The 25654-nt window shown below is 34.9% G+C and overlaps 1 protein-coding gene across 1 annotated transcript in view; it reads right to left on the bottom strand.

Moving 5' to 3' along the window:
* The window catches only part of LOC123557503 (lysosome membrane protein 2-like), a 47919-nt gene extending 24040 nt beyond the window's left edge, over window positions 1–23879 (bottom strand). Inside the window, exons 1-9 of the mRNA XM_045348989.2 lie at window positions 23679–23879; window positions 17414–17568; window positions 16706–16850; window positions 14060–14272; window positions 12741–12832; window positions 12481–12530; window positions 11816–11885; window positions 4361–4539; window positions 2276–2394 (exon numbers count right to left, since the gene is read on the bottom strand). Coding sequence (XP_045204924.1) covers window positions 2276–2394; window positions 4361–4539; window positions 11816–11885; window positions 12481–12530; window positions 12741–12832; window positions 14060–14272; window positions 16706–16850; window positions 17414–17568; window positions 23679–23795 — 1140 coding nt within the window. The 5' untranslated portion in view covers window positions 23796–23879. The remainder of the gene's footprint in view (window positions 1–2275; window positions 2395–4360; window positions 4540–11815; window positions 11886–12480; window positions 12531–12740; window positions 12833–14059; window positions 14273–16705; window positions 16851–17413; window positions 17569–23678) is intronic.
* Window positions 23880–25654: the final 1775 nt, after the last annotated feature.

Raw genomic sequence — 25654 nt, 5'->3', positions numbered from 1 at the left:
GGAAATTTGCATAAAGTTCATCTATTTAACAATAGCTAATGTTGATGTTCTTGTTCAAGTTAATTGTTATTGTCCACCCGGTCTTGACGACTGAGTTGTTAGGTACTGCAGTCTTTTTACTTACAATTGCAGGGTTAAAACCGTGCCAAAGTAAATTGATGAGGGTGATATACCGGAGAGCAATAACACTGCAGGAGATAACACACCCAGCCATCAAAATGTATGACGGGGCTAGATGTCATCTTGTTACGTGACCAAGGACTTCCAAATGTGAGATGTTCATACAGTGTAATGAAGAAAACACTGAGACATTTTGATGCAGTGTATATAAATTTTGTTATTTAAGAAAACGGTTTAGCATGGGCGTGACTATATTTGTATAAGACTCTCCAGTATAATTTGAATGATTTTATACTTCTTTAAAAAGGCACGTGACAGTTGATTGATATTAATATACGTATTTCTAGTATTAAAATATAAAAACTAAATGTACAAGAAGACAATAGTGAAATAATCACATTATTAGAATAAGTTTCACTTTTTAAGTTAAATGTGTCGTATTGACATGAAATTCAAGGACAGGAAAATAATTATAGGAAATATTGACTGTCGTAAATATTATTTATATGTGAACTTAAAAACTTTGTGATCACAGTTGGATATCACTAAGAAAATTCTGCTATTATTTGTGGTAACAATTATTATGTAGGACACTGGCTTTTTAACTGTGACATTTGATAGACCTTAATATTAGTTTTCTTCATCTTGTCATAATACTATAAGTAAAAGGTGTTTATTTATAATACTGGCTTCATGGATATTGTCGCTCATAATACGTTAGCGGTAAAATTCTGTCGGCTGTGAGGTGAGCGGATACGGTGTCTGTATGTTTGCATTCAATTTGCGTACTTTGGGGTATCATATGTTTACCAGTTTGTGTTAAATGGATAGTAAAAGGTTTTGCCCTAGTACTTGGCAATTCCTAGTGTTGCGTGTGTTGCGTTGCTCTCAGTGGTGTCACTTTGCCTTGCCTTGCCTTGCCTTTCATTGACTCGTGTTGCGGTTTCACTCATTCTCGGTGAAACCCGAAATGGGTGGAATGGTAGCTCGACGTTCAATTGAAATTGTTGTGTGTTTGCATTTGAATGATACCTGTTATAAAGTACAAAGTGTCTTGCGTTACTTTGCGTTGTTTGAGTGATACCTGTTACAAAGTACAAAGTGTCTTGCATTGCTTTGCCTTGTGGTCCGTTGTGTTATACTGCCTCGCTTTACATTGGCTCGGGTTGTGCATTTCACCGCATCCCGGTGACACCTGGGCTGGGTTGGATTCACAATTCGAAGTTCGATGGATTGCGCAGTTGCATTGTTTTTGCAAGCCTTGGGTTTGTGCGTCTGTTCTCCTCTCAGTTGACGGATTTTGCTGTGCTTTTAACGACTCTACACGGTGAGACCCTTGTTGAGTCATGAGCGGCCGATCAACTCCCAATATTGTCAATGTACTTTTACTGAATTTAATTAAATTATTACAAAATGTATCATGCGTATGTTTAACTATCGTTGTAAGTATCAATGCATATTCTTGATGAATAAAGAGTGTTGTATGAGATAATTGGTTTTTATTTTGAGTAATAAAATAACTGCAAAATATACTTAGAAAATTTGGCAAATAAAAAAGATAGGGTCGTGTGCTTCATTTTTTGCTAGATTGATTTGAAAAATCTGAACCTCACGCATGTTTTCATAATGGGAGTCTATGGGATAATCACAATTTTGTTAACATTTTCACAAATAGATTTTTTTTTCAACAATGTAGAATTTAATAAAACTTCTCACAGTCGTAAATAAACAAGTGGTCTATAAAATGGTAAAATAAAATGTATAGGTCCGTGTGCTAGTTTTTGAGATTCTTGCTAAAGATTAAAGAAATTTGATTCTTTCAATCTAATTCTTAGATATTTTTTGGAAATATTTAACGTGTACAACATTTTGATATCATATTTAATCTTTAGAAAGATAGTAACACTGTTGTTTTAATAAATTTACTCACGGGTTGCTATTAATTAATGAAATGATTTTCATCTCTGTACGCCGAGTCTAGGCTTTATTCTATGTTTTCTGTATAAATGACATTATGCCATTACTTCCAGTTTATCAAATGTGCAGAACTACCTTAAAGCATGATCTTCGATAATTACAGACATATTTGACTGTATAGTAATTAACGTTAAAATCCCCGTGTAACATACTTACAGGCTCAATGTAACATACTTACAGGCTCAATATCAATGAATGTGCCATGTTCTTCCAGATTTGGATGCATTCCGTTCACACCATGTATAATGGATGGATCAGCATTCAGGAAATGGGGCTGTGAGAAAATTAGTGGTGCACCTGAAATAATTGACAAATCAGCACTCAGGAATAAGGCTGAAACTAAATCATTGAAGCATATGAAATAATTGATGGAATATTTTGAGCACCTGAAATAGTTGATGGATCAGTGTTCAAGAAATGTGACTCAGGGACCATTATTTGAACACCTGAAATAACTGATGTATCAATGTTTAGGAAATGTGGCTTGCAGACAATTATTACAGCACCTAAAATAACTGATAGATCAATGTTCAGGAAATGAGACTGGCAGACAACTATCAGAGCACTTGAAATATGGTAACTGATGGATCATTGTTCAGGAAATGTGGCTGGAAGAAAATTATTAGAGCACCTGAAATAACTGATGGATCAATGTTCAGGTAATGTGCTGGAGGAAATTATTAGAGCACCTGAAATAACTGATAGATCAGTGTTCAGGAAATGTGCTGGCACACAATTATTAGAGCGCCTGAAAAAACTGATGGATCAGAGTTCAGGAAATGTGACTGGCAGACAATTATTCGAGCACCTGGAATAACTGATAGATCAGTGTTCAGGAAATGTGCTGGCACACTATTATAAGAGCACCTGAAATAACTGATGGATCAGAGTTCAGGAAATGTGACTGGCAGACAATTATTAGAGCACCTGAAATAACTGATAGATCAGTGTTCAGGAAATGTTCTGGCAGACAATTATTAGAGCACCTGAAACAACTGATAGATCAGTGTTCAGGAAATGTTCTGGCAGACAATTATGAGAGCACCTGAAACAACTGATAGATCAGTGTTCAGGAAATGTGCTGGCAGACAATTATTAGAGCACCTGAAACAACTGATAGATCAGTGTTGAGGAAATGTGCTGGCAGACAATTATTAGAGCACCTGAAACAACTGATAGATCAGTGTTCAGCAAGTGTTCTGGCAGACAATTATCACAGCACCTGAAATAACTGATAGATCAGTGTTCAGGAAATGTTCTGGCTGACAATTATAAGAGCATCTGAAATAACTGATAGATCAGTGTTCAGGAAGTGTTCTGGCAGACAATTATAAGAGCACCTGAAATAACTGATGGATCAGAGTTCAGGAAATGTTGCTCAGAGACAACTTTAAAGGCACCTGAAATAAATGATAGATCAGTGTTCAGGAAAAGGTGCTCGAAGACAATTATGAGAGCACCTGAAACATATGACGGATCTGTGCTCAGGAAATAGGGCTTACAGACAATTATAAATGCCCCTCAATAACTGATGGATAGGTATTTCTATTCATCAGTCTTTTTTTACCAACAATCATCTGACATTCTTCTGTATACTGTGGATCAAAACCTCATGAATAATCTTATTAGGGAAGTGCCCTTGTAATGAGAGTCAGCAGTTTCCTTATGATTGCATATTCTTGTCAAGCAATTCAGCATTCTTTCGACTTAGATACAACTACTTGCACACATTGCTTTCCGTGAAAAAAGACAAACCTCGAAAATGCCAACATCACAAACGGAAAATGCTGAGCATCATTTCCAGTCCACTACCTTAACATTGCTTAATATGCAGATTAGCCCATAGAGAGTATACTGTACATGGTGAAACACATAAAACATGAAATAAAAAGTTAACCACTCATTTCCAATATCCACACAACGAAAATGAAAGCTGGTCAAAACGGTTTTTGTTAAGTTGGAATATAGCACCTTATGAAATCATTTTTCCTATATCTTCAAAGGTAAGCATCACTTTTTTATCATATATAGATAGTATATAAAATTATACTTTTTTAAAAACAACTTTAATATCTTGCAGAGAAATCTTCTCACTGAAACATCATTTAACCATTTAATGAGACATACAAATGCTCGATGTCTTTCAAGAATAATCTCATGGCCTAATTTCACTTAAAAAAAAAAAACAACAACAAAAAAACCCGAATCATACTGATTGCTTAACATTTAGAACTTCAATGGTCACACCAGTAGTAATACATACCGAAGTGACAGTTTTCTACATTTAAAAGTCCAGACTTTAAACAGTTATCACTTGGGGTACAGAATCCATCATTTGCTGGGTTTTGTTCAACTGCCTGAAACACTTCAGGTGGTGTAGTAAACCTGTACACATCTATACCCTTCTGCTTGTTGTCTCTCAAATATGTGAAATAAATAGACCTGAAAGACAGATATTCAACCTTATGTAAAACTGTTTAAACTTAAGCCTGCTGGCGGCAAGTGTTTAAACAGACCAAGATCATTGTCTGCACTGTTCGCCATTCAGTCAGTAAATTTCAGTGAACACCCCTTTGAATAATAAGTGGTACTGCCAAATTGAATGACAGACCAGTCCATTTTAGAAATTTGGTAGGGTAAAGGTTAAGTCCATTGGCATTAACTTATGGTTTCAGGCTAAAAGGTAAATTTGTTTAGACATTGCGGTCTAAGACTAACAGAAAATGAACTAGAAATTTAACTGTTCTTTGTGATTTTTTCTGGACTGCGGCAACCACAAAATACACTTAAATGTCTGTAATAAACACTAACACAATATTCCATTTAAAATTTTGTAAACAAAGTTTCTGTAAATTACGTTTATCACAGTCTCTCCTCAGTTATTTATCCTGCCTGTGTATTTTTCTACCTACAAGTTGACACATTCTATGCCTAAAGTAAAACATTGCTGTTTTTTATTGTCAATGGCTTATTACCACCTTTTAACTCCCGGCAAAACTGTCTCATTGATCACCCTGGTGGGTTCAGGATCCATATTTATCCGTGTTTAAAGTCTGAAATTTAGACTGGAAACAAACCAGTGTTTGCATATACAAAGTGCCTGTCTTCCTTCTCGCACCGTCATATACTAAAATAGTTTAATTTCTACGCTGCTGTTTATTACGTACTGTGGAATCATTAATATTCGTGGGGGGCTAATTTTCGGGATTTCGTAGTTGAGTCAATTCACGAAATTTAATCCCAACGAACAAGTAAAATTCCAATTCATTTTATGCTCAAAAGTTGAAATCCACGAATTCATATCCCCACGAAATTGCCATTTTGACCAAAAATTTTGACGAAATTTCATACCCACGAAATTAAATGATTTTACAGTATATGCAGCCTTTGCATAAGCAGTGATCGAATGTTCTAACAAGAGGGTCATGATGACCCTGGATCGCTCACCTGAGTAATATGAGCTACATGTTTCAAATGTCAAACTGATGATAAAATATTAAGAAAGTCAGTAGGTCACATTCATGGTCAATGAAATTCAGTTTTACGATTTGTGTGCAAAACTGTGTATGTCATCAAAATTTCAAGACTATCTTAAAAAACAAGAAAGTAGGTTAGTAGGTCAAGGTCACAGTTAAGTGACATCATATTACTTGGGGTCATCAGGTAATTATAATTTAACAGTCTTGGAAATAGGATCAGATGATTTTTTAAGTATTTTTCCTATATAACTCACATAATAACTAAGTGACCCCAGGGCAGGGCCCCTTTTAACCCCAGGGACATAATTTGAACAATTCTGGTAGAGGACTACTAGACAATGCATCATACTAAATATCAAAAGCCTAGGTTGTATGGTTTCAGACAAGAAGTTTTTTCCTATATAAGTCTATATAAAACTTGGGACCCCCAGGGCAGGGCCTCTTTGCACCCAAGGGGTACAATTTGAACAATTTGGGTTGAGGACCATAAGACAATGTTACAAACCAAATATCAAAGGTCTAAGTGTTGTGGTTTCAGACAAGAATATTTTTAAACTTTTTTTCCTATATAAGTCTATGTAAAACCCCGGGGCAGGGCCATATTTGACCTAGGGGGATAATTTGAACAATCTTGGTAGAGGACCACTACATGATGCTACATACCAAATATCAAAGCCCTGGGCCACGAGGTTTTGTACAAGGAGATTTTCAAAGTTTTCCCTATATAAGTCTATATAAACCATGTGACCCCCGGGGCGGGGCCATATTTGATCCTAGGGGGATAATTTGAACAATTTTGGTAGAGGACCACTAGATGATGCTACACACCAGATATCAAAGCTCTAGGCCCTGTGGTTTTGGACGAAGATTTTTAAAGTTTTTCCTTTCAGTTGCCATGGCAACCAGAGTTCTGCATGGAATTCAATTCTTTGAACAATTTTGAAAGGAGGCCACCCAAGGATCATTCCTGTGAAGTTTGGATGAAATTGGCCAAGCGGTTTATGAGGAGATGTCGTTTAAAGTAAAAGTTTACGGAAGCCGGACGAAAAGCCATCACAAAAGCTCACCTTGTCACTCTGTGACAGGTCAGCTAAAAATAGTTTGATTGTGTGTCTATTTATAGCCATACATAGAGTTATTTATAGATCGAGGCCCATAATGAGTGTTGCATAGATGTTTGCTAGTAGTACGACATTAAGTTACTTGGACGGTTTAAGGGTTGTGATTAAGTCATGTCGCGCAAATTTGAATGAAATTATAGTCTAATAGATCTAATATTCATTTCGAAAAAAAGAAAGGACAGAATCATATATTCAATGACTTTTTATTTTAAGATTCCACACATCAATTCTGACACTATAAAAATCAATTAATCCTTGCAAGGCCTCAGCATAATCGAGCGTGTGTGATGACGTCACGTGACCCGCGAGACAAAATATCTGCTGTTTAGAGTACACAATTTTAGGTAAGGACGACTTTTCTTCTTCTCACCTCAAGTTCTTGTTTTTTGCAACTTTGTTGCTAATGCAAGCACTTGTGATGACACAGATGCATTCTCAAGCTTCTGGCTCAGAAAACGTGAACACTGCAAACACTTTTCTTTCTTTTTCTTGATAATAGATAAATTAGCAAATATTGGACTGCCATGTCAGAATGTGCCTGTAACTGTACAGAAAGTATGGCAAAATTTCAACAAAACAGACATTACATTAGTTTTGTTTGTTTTTGTTGCGTTTAACGTTGCAATTACACAATAATAGGTGATATCGCAAATTTCCGGCTTTGATTGTTGAGGAAGACACCAGATGCCCCTTCATGTATTATTTCGTCAGGAGCAGGCACCTTGGTGGAACCACCGACCTTCCATAAGCCAGCTGGATTGCTTCTGCACATGAAGAATTCAAAGCCTTAAGTAAGGCTTGTACCCACATTGGCGAGGGGCAAGTCATTTAAAGTCAGCAACCTTAATTGTTTAGCCATGGAGGCCCCTTGACATTACATAAATAATGTTATGACAAATAAAACAGATTGGCACTTCTAGTCTAAATCTAAATTTCAGACTTTAAATGCTGATGAATACTGGTCTAGTTCCTGGCTCCAAGTAAAATTATTACTCTGTAACCTAATACTGATAAATACTTGCCTAGTACCTGGCTCCGAGTAAAATCATTACTATGTTACCTAATGCTGATGAATACTGGCCTAGTACCTGGCTCCGAGTAAAATTATTACTCTGTAACCTAATGCTGATGAATACTTGCCTAGTACCTGGCTCGGAGTAAAATTATTACACTGTAACCTAATGCTGATGAATACTGGCCTAGTACCTGACTCCGAGTAAAATCATTACTATGTTACCTAACAAAAAAGAGATGTTAAGTGTGTAAATCTTAAACGAAACTAGAATGTGCCTCTAAGACACAGGGTGTGCCCCCACTAGTACATTTGTCACAAATAAGGGGCAATAATTCAAATATTTGCAGTCTAAAGGGGGTATACTATAATAGCCTCGACAAACATTTTATGAAAAGGATATGTTATTCTAAACCATACACTTTTTAAGCTATGAGCATCACAAACAAAAATTCTGCTTTTCTGGCTATTTCAAGGGCCATAACTCTTTAATTAGCACTAAGATTCTCAAGAATAAGACCAAGTGTGCAAAGTCACATCATAATAAAGACTCAAGCAAGGATTAATGAATTTACATCAATACTTTTTGAGCTAGGCACATTATTAGGTGAAAATGTGCTTTTCTTGCCTATTTCAGGCCATCCTTAAAAAATTGTTTGTTTGCAGTAACGCGACCCAGAATTTTTAGTGTGAGTAGGTAGGTAGGTTTTTTTTTTTTTTTTCGTATGCTAATTGTACAACACCTGTATTTTCTTTTTAACCCTCTGGTTTATACACCTTTTGGGTACTAACACTTCTATGTAGAATGCTTATTTGATTGTAACATATCTGCAAGGGTGGTAGTTTTCACATAGTATGAATACTAATATTAATATCACCTTTTTAATAACAATAAAAACAACAGATAGCCTGACACCAGTCACAGACAGAGCTTATTATCTCCATATGAAACTTAAAAATTTAAGATTATCAATATATTAAACAAAAATAATTGGCCAGACCTTTTGAATGTCCTTGCACTGGCTGGGGTAATAAAAAAACATTACATTCCTTAGGATTCCTACTTCAATGGACAGCACTGAAGTACATAGCAAAATCTTTGATATTTTACCCTGTAGACCTGAGTCTGATTACTAGCACCACACGTCACTCCTTCAAAGCCTATGTATCATGTAATTTTTAGACAATACTTAATTGTTTTACATTGTTTACTCAGGGCTTAAGCTATGCTAATATTTTAGGGAGAAGTCATTTCTTCCTCGGCTAAGATTATGGAGAAGTCGAGAGATTTTAGGGAGAGGTGGAGTGATTTTAGGGAAACGTGGAAAGATTTTTAATAGCGCCAAGACATGCAAGTTGAAAATGGAACTAAATATACTTATTTTTTTTATTATTATTATTATTTCCTGTCTTTGTTTAAGTCTATTGATTTAAAGTAAATAACAAATTCACTGAAAATATCAGTGGTTCTGTTTTCTTAACCTTCAGTGTAAACCTAATTTCTTATCCTTGTGAATCTAATGTGATTAAACTGCAAATTAAAGTTTTTTTTCACTCTTGCAATGATTGCCTTAACCAAGAAAAGCCTAATCTGAATATAAATACAATTAAAAAAAGCCAGGTTAATTCAGCAAAAAAATAAATCAAGCTCCCAGCGCTAATGCACTCAAAGTTATAACACAAAAACCCATAAAAGCATTTCACAGTCACTTCTTGAATTAAATACATGTCAATAGCAGTGACATCACTATGACATCACACAGAATACACCTCTTCTTTGATTTGCTACTGTCGGCACACATTAAAAGAAACAGTTGTCAAACAGGTTAAACCCAGTTTCTGATGGCAGGTGTCAAAAATTTGCATGAATTTCAGTTACATTATTTAAGTCACAGAAAGTTTCAGTAATAATAATATGTTTCTAAAGTCCGGGTTTTGAAAAATAGGAAAAAGTGGACTCATGGAAATTTAATTTCACTTAAATAGGAAAATTTAGAAATGTAAACATTATGGATTTCTTTCGCTGGTTTTAGTCATTGCATTGAAAGGATGTTTAACTTTTATAAATAAATTTTCAGGTAAGAATATTTTGTTTGTCTAGTATTTTTGACGTTTATTGTGCTCTTTCCAAGTGACTTGTGCAGTATCACTGCAGTTTTATCCTCGGGGCAGATTAAAAAGATTATGCAGCGACAAAAGATCGAAACTAAAATTATTATTTGTTTGCAAAATTTTTTGAGAAATTATGATAGAACAATATCCAAGAATTTATCTATCCCAGATGTTTTACGTGCGAGAAAAATCATCATTTTACAAATCTAAAACTCGGTTAAATACGTCTGCAGTATTGCACAGATAACACTATATACCACGATTTGTCCATGTGAAATTTTCTAAACAACTTTTTGCATGAATTTTTTGTAGTATATCAAGAAATCGGCAGGGCGTTCAGTAGACCCGAGGTTCTATTCTGGGTTTTCACTCGCACTTATCGAGAAAAACTCGTATTTGACCTGCACAAAAAATGTCCCGTGCGTCGGCTTGACCCGAGGAAATTTTCTTTTATGCGTCTCGAGTTCGAAAGTACTGCCCCTTGTCAATCAAAATCCCGGTGAATTCCAATATTGTTATAAGCGGAAGTATGGCAGTAGGCGGAGCTTGGTATATTAATTAGCTTCTGGCAGATGTCAATCATGCCACGCGCCGACTGACACGTGAGCTTCTCGCGGTTTGTATTTGGTACAATAATGTCAGTCATTGCCAAAGGTATTTATTGATCAATGTGTAAAAGTTAATTTGATAAACAATGCATAGAAGAGCAGCCTATTATCGTATTTGTGTCACTTGTTAATTATCGGTATACAGTTAGCGTAACATTCACATATTTTGTTTCTTATCGGTCATATCGATCTTCCATGTAGTTGAACCTCAACGAACACTGCCTAGGAAAACTTAGCGATACAAAGTTACCCAAAACAAATAACGAAACAGGAAAGAATAAAAACACGGCACCGAAAAAAAAAAATTTCCGAGTTTTGGGTTAAAAAATTGTTTGAGTCGCGGCGATTTTCGTGAGTCGGTCGCGTTACTGCAAACAAACAATTTTTTAAGGATGGCCTCAGGGGCCATATTTTTAAAATAGAGGGTACAGCCAGATGGAAAAATAAAAGGTTTGCAAGTTCATATCATGATAAAGACTAATGCAAGTTTTCATCCATTTATTAATAATATATCATATTCTTTTTGAGCTAGATGCATCACAAGGTGAAAATGTGCATTTTTGACTATTTCAGGGGCCATAACTCTGTAAATAGGGGGCAGAGGCAGACAAAAAAATAGAAGGTGCACATGATATCATGATAGACTCATGCAAGGTTTTATCAATTTATATGAAATACTTTTTGAGTTAGGCATGTCACAATGTGCAAATGTACATTTTTGACTATTTCAGGGGCCATAACTCTGGAAATAGAGGGTGGAGCTGGATGAAAAACAGGAGATGCACAAGTTCATATCATGATAAAGACTCCTGCAAGGTTTTATCAATTTATATTAAATACTTTTCGAGCTAGGCGCATCACAAGGTGAAAATGTGTATTTTTTACTATTTCAGGGGCCATAACTGTGGAAAAAGGGGGCTGAGCCAGATGAAAAATAGAAGATGCGCAAGTTCATATCATAATTAAGACTCATGCAAGGTTTCATGAATCTATATTAAATGCTTTTTGAGCTAAGCATGTCACAAGGTGAAAATGTGAATTTTTGACTACTTCAGGGGCCATAACTCTGGTAATAGGTGGTGGAGCCAGATGAAAAATAGGAGGTGCGCAAGTTCATATCAAGATAATGACACACGCAGTTTCATCAATTTATATCCAACACTTTTTTAACTAGGCACATCACGAACTTCAGACTGATGGACAAGATCAAATATATATATGCCCTCTCCACTCATTGGTGGGGGGGGGGGGGGGGGGGGGGATTGGCATGGAATTGCGGGCACAATGCAGTCAGATGTGTTAATTAATGTGGATTAAACTCAAAAGTTAAAACCAGCCAACTATTAAACCTAAAGTGTTCTATAAGTACACAATACCAACACATACCTGCATAAATCTGATGAAAACACGTACAGTACATCTGTTTTCTCTGCAAATGGGTGGAATATAGTTCCATCTGAAAAATGACATACAGCACATGTGTTTTCTTTGTAAATGGCTGGAATATAGTGCCATCTGAAATTCATTTCTCATTTCTGTATATATAATAATTAAACATTGTAAAAAATTTCTACAAAAATCAAAATTAACAACCTTGATACACTGAGTGTAAGTTCTATTTTTGTGTATTGCAACTAAACTCATAAGTTTTCAATATATTACATCTTTTAATGCATTCTAGGCCTGTGGTTAGCAGGAAGTTTTGTTGAATGAAACATAAGAAGTTGGTCAAACAATGCCAAACTCTAAGAATGAATTTTGATTTTTGTTTTTATTGGGTTTAATTTCACACTGACAACGTTTTAGGTCAAATGGCAACTTTCCAGCTTTACATGGTGGAGGAAGACCCCAGGTGCCTCTCCTGGCATTACTTCATAATGGGCAGGTTCCTGAGTAGAACAACCAACCTTCAAGTCAGCTGGATGGCTACCTCATATGAAAATCTCTACACTCCCATGTGATGGTCAAACCCACATCGGGGAAGTGTTTAACCACTCGGGCACGAGCCCCCTTCAAAGAAAGAAAGAAACTGATCGACTAAATCACTATACCTGTGCCATTTAACATGTTACATGTCTTCGAAGTCCAGAATGAAAGTGACCTGTAATACAAAACATAATGTATTCTAAAACTTGCCAAAGACAAATTCCCACTTAAATAAATTCATTGATTGCTTTTATGCTGGTTTTAAGTTGTATCATCAGTATGATCACAGTTTAATTCATATGGTGACATTGAATAAGGAACATGATGAATAAGAAAAGTATATTCTTTAATGTACATTTAAAGACGGAACAATTAAAGGACTTACGAAGCATTGTTCCAGGTCTTGATCATACCAAACTGGCTGGTGTCCCCTTCGCCAGTTTTGATGTTGTAAATACCATCATCTGTTCCATTTGTCTAAAACATTCAGTTTAATCTACAGTAATTCCTCTAAAACATTCAGTTTAATCTACAGTAAGTCCTCTAAAACATTAAGTATAATCTACAGTAAGTCCTCTAAAATAGTCAATATCACATAAGGCATTTAGTCATATAAATATTCAGTACACTCTGAAGTAATTCAGTATAATCTAAACATAATAAAGAACTCTAAGCCATTCAGTTTAATCTACAGTAAGTCCTCTAATATATTCAATATTACATAAGGTAAGTCCTTTAAACATTCAGTATAATTTAAAGTAATTCAGTATATTATTTAACACACGGTGATAAAGACCTATAATCTACAGTAACTCCTCTAATATATTCAATATTGTCTACAGTAAGCCCTCTAAACTATTCAGCATATTTAAGGTACTGCTATCTTCTTTAATACGTGTACATTCAGTATTATCTAAAGTAATTCCTTTAAAAAATTCTGTAATTTCTAAAGTAAATCTTCAAAATAATTCAGTATAATCATATCTTCTTAAGTAAGTCCGTCCTTTAACCCTTATCATGCTAGACACGACTGATTCTGCCTTTGTGACCAGTGCAAATCATGTTCAGCCTCAAGATACAAGATACAAATTTTATTTAAAGTCGGTATTACTTATATAGACAACATTAGCTATGTATAGCTATTGACCTGCATTTGTGCAGTCTGATCATGATCTGCACTGTCCGCTATTCAGTCAGTATCCTTTTGGTGATCACCCCTTTCAACAGTTAATGGTACTCTCCAAATTGAAAGATGAACAAGTACATTATAGAAATTTAGGGTAAGGGTTAAAGCAGTATAATAATTAATTCTAGTAAGACCACTATTTTGTGCCACTTAAAAATCACACAGGTGTATATGTTCGGCCTCAACACTCCCCTTTATAGCCATACCTTCACTACCAATAACCAACATTTTATTTACTGTCTTTTTGACATGCTACATAAATTTAATATTGCTTTTACTAAATCATTTGTTTAATTCTTAAACTCGAGTTGGTTTTATAATGACTGGAAGTGAAACTACAAGAAACCAACAATTTCTTTCCCCTTACTATGTAAAATTCCTAGATAATTCCCAAACTTTTCAGATATTCCCTGATTTTTCCCTGCATGGAATTTTTATTCACATTTCCCCCATTTTCCACAATCAATGGCCACCCTGACTGAAAACTCAACTTCTATTTTCAAAATTACGTGACTCACCCCAACAAATATTCCAAACTTATCATTAAGCTCTAAATGGAAACCAAGGGCATTAATCAGAGACACGGTTTTGTTGATCAGGGGCTCGTCATAGCCCCAGATGATATCGTGTATTGACAATGTAACAAACAAGTCTTCACTCGCCCAGTCGAGTAACGCTGCAGCAATTATCTGTAGTGCGCTGAATTCACGTTTTAATATGTTAGCTATCAACTGCAACAAAAAGAAAGAAGAGATATGAGCTGACACTATACAATTATTGCCTTTTGGTGAGGTTGATATGTGGATTTATCGATCTGATAAAAGCGATATCGACCAGTATCAGGTCGATAAATCCACATATCGACCACTTCTAAAACACAACAATTGTTTTATTATTAAATCCAGCCTACTTAAAAGTATAACAAGAGCTGTCTGATGACAGCGCGCTCGACTATTCGAAGAATTGATTAAAAAATGGGGTCAAAATATTTCCACAGATATTCAGACAAAAGAAATAAATAGATTAGACAAACAATGTTCCTGTATTTCTTTGATTTCGATAAGTCTTGCACTAAATGGCAATGTATGAACCAATTTCAAAGTCCAAAAAGGGCCATAATTCAGTCAAAATAGTTATGTACCCTTGCCTACAGATGGAAATCATAAAGATAAACAAGTGTTCAAAGTTTAAAAGCAATATGTCAAATAGTTTTGACAAAACGTGGACTTGTATGATAACAGAATCAATTTCGAAGTCCAGAAAGGGCCATAATTCAGCCAAAATAGATGACAGAGTTATGTATTCTTTCCTACAGATAGCCTCACTATTATACTAAACAAGTAATAAAAGTTTCAAAGCCATATGTCAAACACTTTACAAAAAATATGAACTGGTACGGAAAACTTAACCATGATTTCTAAGTCAAAAGGGGCCATAATTCAGCCAAAATCCTTGATGGAGTTATGTACTCTTGCCTATAACTGGATATGGTGATGGTAAACAGGTGCTGAAAGTTTCAAAGCTTTATCTCGAAAGACTTTGTCAAAATATGAACTGGTACGAAATATTAACCCAGATTTCTTAGTCAAAAAGGGCCATAATTCAGCCAAAATCCTTGATGGAGTTATGTGCTCTTGCCTATAACTGGACATGGTGATGGTTAACTAACAAGTGTTAAAAGTTTCAAAGCTTTATCTCAAAAGACTTTGTCAAAATATGAACTGGTACGAAAAACTTAACCAGGATTTCTAAGTCAAAAGGGGCCATAATTCAGTCAAAATCCTTGATGCAGTTATGTACTCTTGCCTATAACTGGCCATGGTGATAGTAAGAAAGTGTTGAAAGTTTCAAAGCTTTATCTTAAAAGACTTTGTCAAAATATGAACTGGTACGAAAAACTTAACCATGATTTCTAAGTCAAAAGGGGCCATAATTCAGCCAAAATCCTTGATGGAGTTATGTGCTCTTGCCTATAACTGGCCATGGTGATGGTAAACAAGTGTTGAAAGTTTCAAAGCTTTATCTCAAAAGACTTTGTCAAAATGTGGACTGGTACGAAAAACTTAACCAAGGTGTGACGCTGACGCAGTGGTGAGTAGGATAGCTCTATTCATTCTTCGAATAGTCGAGCTAAAAATTAAATACAAATATCTGCAGCCTTTGGCCATTTTTCCTAGTAAATTAAGTACGATGTTGCATTGTTTTGACGTCAAACTGTGAAGACGTCACAGCTGAGGTCAATAATTATGTGTTTTTGGCTCTGCCTTTGAGTCAATACAAATTTTATCATTGATCATGTGACTACATTTAGACCAATGGAAAGAACTATAAATATAGATTTAATAATAAAAAAAATATTGCAATTCATTTCAAAACCTATGCAAAATTTACCTTTCAAAACCACGTTAACGAGGTTCATGTTTGAAAGCTACCTGTTTCACAGTTGGAGTATAAGATTTCGAATATCTTTATTTGTTCAGAAAAGGGTGAAAATGTATATATTGACAATAAAAACAACTAAAAAGGTGAAAATCCTTTTCAAATACCAATACAAAGCAATGTATAATTTTAATTTTCTATACCATTTCAAAATGTTTCCTCTTAAAAAAAATGATTTTGCAAAAATTAAAATGTCAAAAAAATTCAACTAAAGGCCCTTTATATATATATATATTTTTTTTTTTTTTTGAAAGACTTTCTCTATAGATAAAACACGACTGTTTTAGAACATAAAGGCCCTTGATAATGATAAGTTGCAAGCTAATTTGGAATATAATTTCATTTAAAAAATCTAAAAGATCCTTTGGAAGCACAGAATGAAACCAACTAAAGTTGCAAGCTAATTTGGAATATCATTTAATAAAAAAAGTCTATAAGATCCTTTGAAAGCACAGAATGAACCTGAAAGCACAGAATGAAACCAATCAGTATAACAGCAGACTCAGTCTGATTGAGACTATTCATGAAAGGTAATGTAATGTGCAACTTCACACTGAAATAAAATCTCTCAAATAAATACTGACCTTGAACTATGACCAAGACCACAATGACAATCAAGGTCATGTGCTGGTAGCAGGCAATCATTTTATAAAATTTGACCCTATAGGCCAAAGTATTTGCCAGTTATTGATACGAAAAGAATTCCAGTGTAACAATCAACTTACCATAAGAGGTATGTTGACTGTGGTGAACTTGTTTGTCTCCGGTCCCACAGAGTTATCTCTGTCGAACGTATAGTATTTGTTCTCCCGATATGTCACTGTGTTGTTGTTGTCATGGTATGTTATGTTCACCTTCTGTCGATTTTCACTGTGCAAGTACAATACAAGCATCATACAAAATCAAAAGTAAACATTCTGTCACTTTTGTTAATTACATAAAAGTTACGTTTCTTCTTCATGTTCTTGCTCGATTATCTATATTTAACCATGGAAAAATTATCTACACAATATATGTTAAAAGTGAAGGTGAGATATGCAGCTAAACCCAGAGGTTCTGGATTTAATCCTCACTGACTGCACAACTGCACTTCTTCATACGCTGCCAGAACTGACTTCTCTGGAACGGGTCAACCACGTGATGCAAATAAAGCTGAAGCTTTCATCAAAATGAAGGTAAAATAATTTGGTATGCTTTATTACACCCCGCCCCCTCCCATATAAATGCCCAGACCATCATTTACACCCCTATCCCCCTCTAACACACCCCTACAAATGTACTGTTTCAGCTATGTCATAAATGAATTTCAGTGTTATTCTGGTAATGCATGTAATATGGCCCCTAAATAAATGCCCCCTTTTGCAAAATGATTCATCCCTTGGGGTGTTTAAAATATGGTTGTATGCTTTGATTGAGATCAAAGAAGTTCTTACGTGTATGTGTATGGTCCACTCTGAACCAGCGATGGTTTACCCCCTTTTTTAACTTCATCGGGGTTTGTGAGATTCCACACCCATATCTGGAACTTTATCGGAGTTGGATTTTTCACCCAGTTGTCTTTAGTTGATTTCTCCTTTAGATTTATTTGCTGCAAATATATAAAACATGTTGCGTGTATACAACAGATATGGCATTTCATATTTTCTAACCACATAAGCGAATATTTCATCAAACCGCCGACAGGAGACATTTCGTATGTACAGAAATGTTGGCAAGTATTTTTTTTTGTAATGATTATGACTGCAGTAAATGATAACAGAGATTTAATTTTCAGCTGAGATCATTTTTTCTCCTTGAAGGTTAAACTACAAAGTGTTAAGGTTATATCATTATGTGGGACTTTTTGATATACTGATAAAACATTTTATCTTATTTGTTACGGGATCAGAAAGTAGCTCAGTGTATGACTGTGTTGTTTTTTGCGCACAAATTAAAACTGTAAAATCATTTATTTTGGTTGGGATAAAATTCTGTTGTTTTGCCAAAAATATGTTTTTTATAGTGGGGACTTTGAACTTGTGGCAATCAAATTTCAAAGATAAAATAAAGGGAATTACATGCTTGTATAGTTATATGCTCATTCTGATTTAATTTCATGGGCTGATCAAAGCACAATCAATGAAAATTATTCCCCACGAAAATTTAAGATTTCATAGCTGTAGATGAATAATTATATATAATATTTATTCCAAACTATATTATGTATAATGAATATAATAATAAATAACTGACAAATGTCACTGCAGTAAAACTCAATTCTCAGATACCAAAGACATATTTGACATTTATTCTAATAATTTATTTATTTGCAAATTTTATTTTCAGTGTTCTTGTTTTTCAGTTCTGGGGAATGGTGGCAGAGCCCATTAGGAAGTGAATGCCATAACCACTAAAGCATGAGAAAATAACATCGTAAAAAAACATTATTTTTAATAAATGATAAGAAAATTACGTTATCGCACATCGCCTTATGTTTTTAACGATACAGTTTACATAATTATGTACATCTATCAAGAGTTTGGGTTGAAATTTTTGTCAAAATAGGTGGAAAAATGGCACTTTTTGAAGAAGCCCCAAAAACGGTCCAAAAACAATGATTTTGTAATCATGTCTTATGAACAAAGATTGCAGTTAAATAAACCAATTTTACAGTATATAGTTTAGATTTAGTTTGACTGTTATGTAATTTAAGTTTAAAAGTATAGTTCATGAATTATCCAGTTTATTTTTATTGGTTACTTAGTTCAATTTACACTCATTCATTTAATGTCTCATTGTGATGAAGTTTAAAGTTACTAAATTAAACCAGAGCTACCTTTCTAGAAAACTATAGTGTGTTATTATGTGGAACTGAGAGACCCCTCGGGGATATAAACCTGTGGCTTCCAGGTAGAGCTGACATATTATCTGACACCAGCTGTCTTAACTTTTACCCTGCTAAATTTCTGTAATGAACTTGTCTGTCTTTCAATTTGGACAGTACGATCAGCTGTTAAGAGGTGCTTACTAAAAAGATACTGACTGAATGGTGAACAGTGCAGATCATGATCACACTGCATGGAGCTGCAGGCTGATCATGATCTACACTGGTCGCAAAGGTAAAATCAGTCGTGTTCAGCATGATAAGGGTTAACATCTAGCATAATGTATCTAGTTTTAAGGTCCGATAACTGTTGCATTGCAAATTTAAATCTCTGACAATGGTCCTGACTAATATTTAAATATCAACCTTGACAAGTTTAAAAATGGAATATCTAAAATGTTTTTGGAAAGTAAGTAAGTACAGTACAAAAATAAACTTAAACATAATTATAAACTCTGTCAAACTGTCTGCTTCATTGCATTTTGTGCCATTTTAACACTGACAGAGCAAAAAAAATATGAAAATTTACCCTAAATTTCAGACTTTAAAAGCTGATCAATATGAACTTTTATTATGAAAACTCTGCCTGAAAATCATGATAATCAATGGCCCCCTATCTTATCTATCTGTTTAATTAGTACAGGTTTGACCGTATCACTTGACATCACATGACTTGACTCTCGTCTGCCAGTAAGGTCAAACAAAATAGCTATTAGGTAGGTACTCGACTTATCTGGGTGGTTTATTTCAAGTTTCTCATATTTCATAGTTGCCATCCGTCTACCATGTGGAGGACAACGACCATCCAAAAAAAAAATCACAAGGCTGTCCTAAACATCTAATCTGGACTAACTGTTAGGTATCATTGAAGGATATTGCTAATTTCCATATATTCTGTAGGGCTGTGTGCACTTTTTTCTATGTTTTGATTGTCCTACTGCCTAAGTTTATAGCTGAACCTGCCAAAATACCAATAGCTTTACATGCTACATCTATGAAGGCAAAAACTAAGAAGGAAATTATGACAATTTTGATATGCACTAATACATGTAATTCTCTTTATTGTCAATTTTGTCAGTATTTAACATAAATTTTAAATATTATAGTAAATAATTATAATTACAACAACAATCAAAATATGACTAAGTCACTTTATACTTTATCATTGTTGCACCTTACAACTTTCATTAGGGTAAACTTATGTAATTTGAAACTTAAACTTTTAAGATCAATTACATTCAAATTTTTCTTGAGGTTTGCTGAGGCAACCATGAAATCAAGAAAAATAATCCGCTCAAAATGTATCATTAACAGCAATTTGTCACATCAATGATCATTGCTAAAGTATTGTAACTGTATGTAAATATAGCTGCGCATACAACACTTTCATGTTTGAGGTACTGTACCAGGACAAAAAATAATACAGACTTCAAGCATGTTTATGAAACAGCCAATAGCCTTTTAATGCACTTGACACTTGAGCTTGAAAGGAAATGCACAATTAAAACATGGACTAAAATAGAACATCAATTAAGATCCTAGACAATAAACAATTGAACTCATGACCAACAGTGCATGAGGGTGATACAGGGGCTGACATTTGTTTACTTTGGGTTTAGCACCAATTTTCAACACTATTTTGGTTATGTAATAGCGGGATTCCGTACGAGTACAAACCTGTTCTCCACAAGTAACTGCCAACTTTCCAACATGAATCAGAGGTGGAGAATGAATGCTTTCAGATGAAATGTCTTTTATCAATTGTCACAGAGAACTTATGTCTCGCCTGGGGATTGAGCTCATGACCCAGCAATCCATAAATGTGTGCTTTCCCTATACAGATAAGTGGGTAGACTGGGTTGTAGATATTTAATGAACTAACAAGTACACTATGTTTTGACTGTCAAAAACAAAGGTTTATGTACCATAAATATATTACTGACCATGTTTGAACCAAATCAATTTTTCAGTTAAAAATCTCAGATATGCAAAATTCTCTCCGTTTAAGATCTTTGGAGAACAGACGAACTGATGCAAAATTATGTTTTACAAAATTGTCCATTCACTAGTAGCTATTTCTGCCCCAGCATATTTTGAGAGACCAAGGAGACAAACTCGTCACACACACACCCTGGCCTATAGACAAATCCATACAGTTTCCAATTTTTTAAAGTATTCATTTTTTCCAAGTACTCTGGTCATATAATGGAATAACCACCCATCTGAAATTGTTCTCCTGCTATGTTTGAATCTTTCAAGCAGACAGTTTGCTAACATACATGCAATTATTTATAGCAAAGTGCATTTTTAACCTGATTTTACTACACTGTCTGTACATCTAACACTTTTTTTTTCAGTCTCACTTCCTCAGTTTGACATCTCATTGTCAATACTTTTGTAAAAATCTTTCTTGCACTGAATGCGCATCTGCTAATAATACCCAAAAGGGTAGTTAAGCAGTAAACAAAGCTCAATAGATAGATATATTAGGAACAAAAAGGATGCTGTACGCCTATAAAAGGACCTACCAGCCATAGAAAAAGAGGGAAAAAAATTGGAAAATGAAATTCCATCCTTAGAAGTGTTGCTGTGCAATGCATTTCCAAGAACAAGAAACAAAGACTAGAAACATCCTATAGTCTCCATGAACACACTGCAGACAGCAGAAGGTAGAAAGTATATTGTTGTTACTGTTAGCAACAACCTGCCATTGAAAGAGCATGTTACCAACTCTGCCACAAAGGGAAACAGGTCACTGGGCTTCTTACACCACGAACTGGGCCAATGTTGTACTTATCATATATAAAGCATGTCAAAACTGCAGCATACACTTATTGTATGCCTCTCCCTTGAATATGCCTCCTCTGTATTGGACCTGTCTACTTCAAATGAGACATACACTCTTGATCAAGTTCAAAGGACAGCTGCAAGGTTGATACACAGAGAGTACAAACATTGCACCCAAGGCTGTATCACCATCATCATGGTAACATGGTAGAGCTATTTGGCTGAGGGTCTCTACAGCACTGTTGCTACATAGTCTCCACACTATGCTATTCAAGATCCAGAACAACCTAGTCAAAGTACTGCAAAACCTGATACAACAATATGATAATCAAACAATACCAGATCAGAGCCACTAACGACATCTATGAGTACAGGCTTTCTTTCTTTCTTTCTTTCTGCAGACCATCTGTGATTGGAATCAGTTGTCTACCAACATAAACAGCTAGCTACAATGTAGACACCAGTCCAAATAATAGGACGTTTCGGGGCAGTATGATAGCTTTTGACTGTCGCTGTCCCGTCATGTCCAAACTTATTCTGCATATTTGTAATGAAATCCCCAATGAAATTTGTTGGGAACATTTTCTGATACATGTACAATTGATGTATTTGTAATGATTACATCCCTGATAATGAGTTAATGTTGACATTAAAGCATAAAATTGCCTCAGAACATTTTTTAATATATATTAATGTTTTGTTTCTGTAATATCGTATCATCGGCAGTGCGCTGTGTATTGAAACCAGTGTTAGGATAGTTTTTTAAACCAAGGGTTTCTCATACACTCCCTGAAGAATTGGCAACCCATGTACTTAGAATAGCCAAACTAATCCACATACAGTTTGTTTTATATTGTGATTGTGACAGGTCAAACTGTAAAATTTGCGGCGGCTGCAAATGTCAGAAATTAAAAAGCAGTTGCTCAGCGACAGTAAGCTTGTCTACCCATGTATACTTTAAATGGAGCAAGGGATTTTGACTAACCTCTGATGGATGAGAATATTTCCAAACACAGTAACCTTTGTCAAAAGTATCATCTACTTATTTAAATTTACATTAAGCACTACAGTACTCAGTAATAAACAGGTCAGACAAATTTATGACTTTTTTTAACCTGGCTGGTTCATTTGAACCAGGCTAGTTCAATTGACCCATAATAAGACATGTATACATAGGCCTAAGGAATCATAAATCATGAGATACATTTTCTTTTGTTTTAGAAGAGGAATAACAATCATTGTGTGGTTTACTGAACCTTATGCAATGCAACTACATTTCAATGAATTTGACACTTTAAATTACAACAATCTGCGAATCGCTTTGCAAACAGGTACGTTATTTTGTACACTTATGTGTCACCATAGATTTTACAAAATTCTTAAAAGTAAAATATTGTAACTATTGTAAAATCTTTATTTTGGCCATTTGTAAAATCTGAGAGATAAAGGAGGAAGAAAACCTACTGACCTCTGCTGATTTGAGATGCAACCCCCTGCACCTGTAACTAAAATATGGCAACATTTTTCTCCATTTGTACTATTTAATCTCCCTGATTTTGCCAGCACCAAATGGCTACTTTTAGTTACATGATCATAATACAGCTGAGAAAATTGAAAAAAATGGCGGTGAACTAATTAAACACAGCAAAATAGCGTACAGAAGTTGAAAATTACCGCAAATAACTCCAGCAAAAAATACTGACAGTTCTAAATCTGTTCCATAATTATACTCTTCTGCAGCAAAAATCTAGTCAAAGCAGCTTATATATCTTGCCTGGGCATGAAGAACATGCTCAGAAGTAAGCATACACGCCAAAACAAAATTGCAAATATGTTTACAAGAACCTATTTTTACAAGTCTTTCAACACAATTTGATATTTAAAACAAGTATGGTACATTGGGCCTATGTGTACATGTCTCGTTTTGTGTCGAATGGACCAGGCTGGTTCGTTTGCAAACAGGCCATCTCTCTGACCAATAAAAGTAAATTTATCCGGATCTTTTTTTAGCCAGCAACTACTCAAGAAACTCGTAATATTGTTGTTACCTTGCTTATTTCATCGTGAATGATCTTTTTCGATCCGGGTATAAAAGCCACTCCAGCAGCTATTAGTATAAATCCAACTACAAATAAAGCCCCTAAACAACAACACTGCCGATTCATCGTGAGAGACTTTTGACCCTTGTTGTTGTTGTAGTAGCGATTGTTGTTATTGTTGCCAAAACTGCTGACTAATAAACTCGTGTACCGTTGTCATACATTTGAAATAAGAAAAAGCGAACAAGGTTTCAGTTTCATTTCTTACAAATCGGCAACATCATAAACATCGGCTTGACACTGGTAGTGTTGGCAAAATTTTTTTTTCTGCATTAAATACGAGTTTAAATTGGGTCAGGTGCCAACTGCCTTTTGCTACACACTTAACAACTTTCTGACGCTACCAGCAGCCTTTTCGCAATATGTTTAAAACTACCAAAGAGAACTGAATAGATCTATATTTTTTTCAGAAAATTTAGAACAATATATAAGACATCGTTTGATACAATATGAATGAAATAATTAAGTCTGAAAAAAAGCAGATTTTTATTACTAATCCGACGAAACCCCAGTCGCAAATCATGCAAGTAATTTATGTGTGGGAATTTACCCAGAGCAACCAGAACAGCCAGACCAACCCTAACCCTAACCCTAACCCTTGCTACTTTTGTTAAGTTCATGCAAGTCGCAAATGTAGCCAATAAGGTTAGTACAGTAGTAACTACAACTTCTTAACGGTTTTCATTAGGCGTAAAAAAAAAAAAAATTGTTTGTTTCCGGTATCCCGACCTACCCTAAATTTTTGGCCCGATCCTAAATGTTTTTATGGCCTTGGAGAACATTTTTTTCAACTTTTTGACAAAAAGTTGCAAAACTGCACTTTTTATGCTTTAAACATGGTCAGTGATGTTATAAATCAAGTTACTGATGCTCTAGAGGCATAACCCCCCTATTTGTATTCATTTTTTGACACAAAAATAATTTCCGAAAAGTCTCACTTAATAAAAAAAAAAAATCCAAAAAAAAAAAGTTTTTCCGACCTACCTACCCTAATTTTTTTAGCATGTTACCGGAAACAAAGAATTTTTTTTAGGCCTTAGAACTGTAGAAATATTCTTGCAACTTTATAATAAATTGAATTTCGGAGTTTTATTCATAATCCAGGCGCGTCGCGAGGCATCTGGTATTGGAGCGGCGTGAGACAGTGACAGGTTGGGTATGGGAGGGGTGTCCCGTACCAGACTGTTTAAAATTTTTGCAAATTGCACCGTAAATGACACGATTTCCTTGAGTTTAAATACCATATAACAAATTATATCAAGACGTTATTTGTGCCAATTTTACCGAAGGCTCTATGCAATGCTGAAAGTCACTGATTTTTTTTTTCAAAACGTTTCATTGTCTTGCAAACTGCAGACATTCTTATCATTTATAAAAACGGTGCAACTGTATCAAGCTGTTAGAGGCTTATAACATATTTAATGGTCTTTTCTCGTCAGACATCAATCATCGTCAGAACATATCAAAGAAATAAACCATTTATAAAAGGGGTAAAAAAACAAGAAAGAGTGATGTGAGAGACAAATATTGCTCGTTTTCTTTATTTATAAGATGTAATTGCATATATATTCTGCATATATATTCTACAGGTAACTAACACTTCAAATATCTTTACTTGACGTGCTTTTGATACGTTACCTGCTTCATAGTTATGTACGATACTAGTGTAAAACGATATCGCCGCTCAACTAAGACACACCTGTACCCTTTAAAAAATGAGTATAGACAATTATATTGAAAAGTCTACACTTTTGCTCTGCGTAAATGACGAGCCGCCGCCCCACCACCAAAACGATTATTCCCCAATTAACTTATTGATTTTTGACACTTGGCGATTCCGTTAATTGATAAATCAGTGTCCCTGGTGATGCTCTGTTGCTTTCCGCCGCTTCGCCTCTCCAATTTTGCATGAGCGTAGAAAGTTG

This window comes from Mercenaria mercenaria, chromosome 5 (assembly GCF_021730395.1).
Source record: "Mercenaria mercenaria strain notata chromosome 5, MADL_Memer_1, whole genome shotgun sequence".
Classification (NCBI taxonomy): domain Eukaryota; kingdom Metazoa; phylum Mollusca; class Bivalvia; order Venerida; family Veneridae; genus Mercenaria; species Mercenaria mercenaria.
Note: the sequence above shows the minus strand (reverse complement) of the source record. Positions and strands in the feature narration are given on the sequence as shown.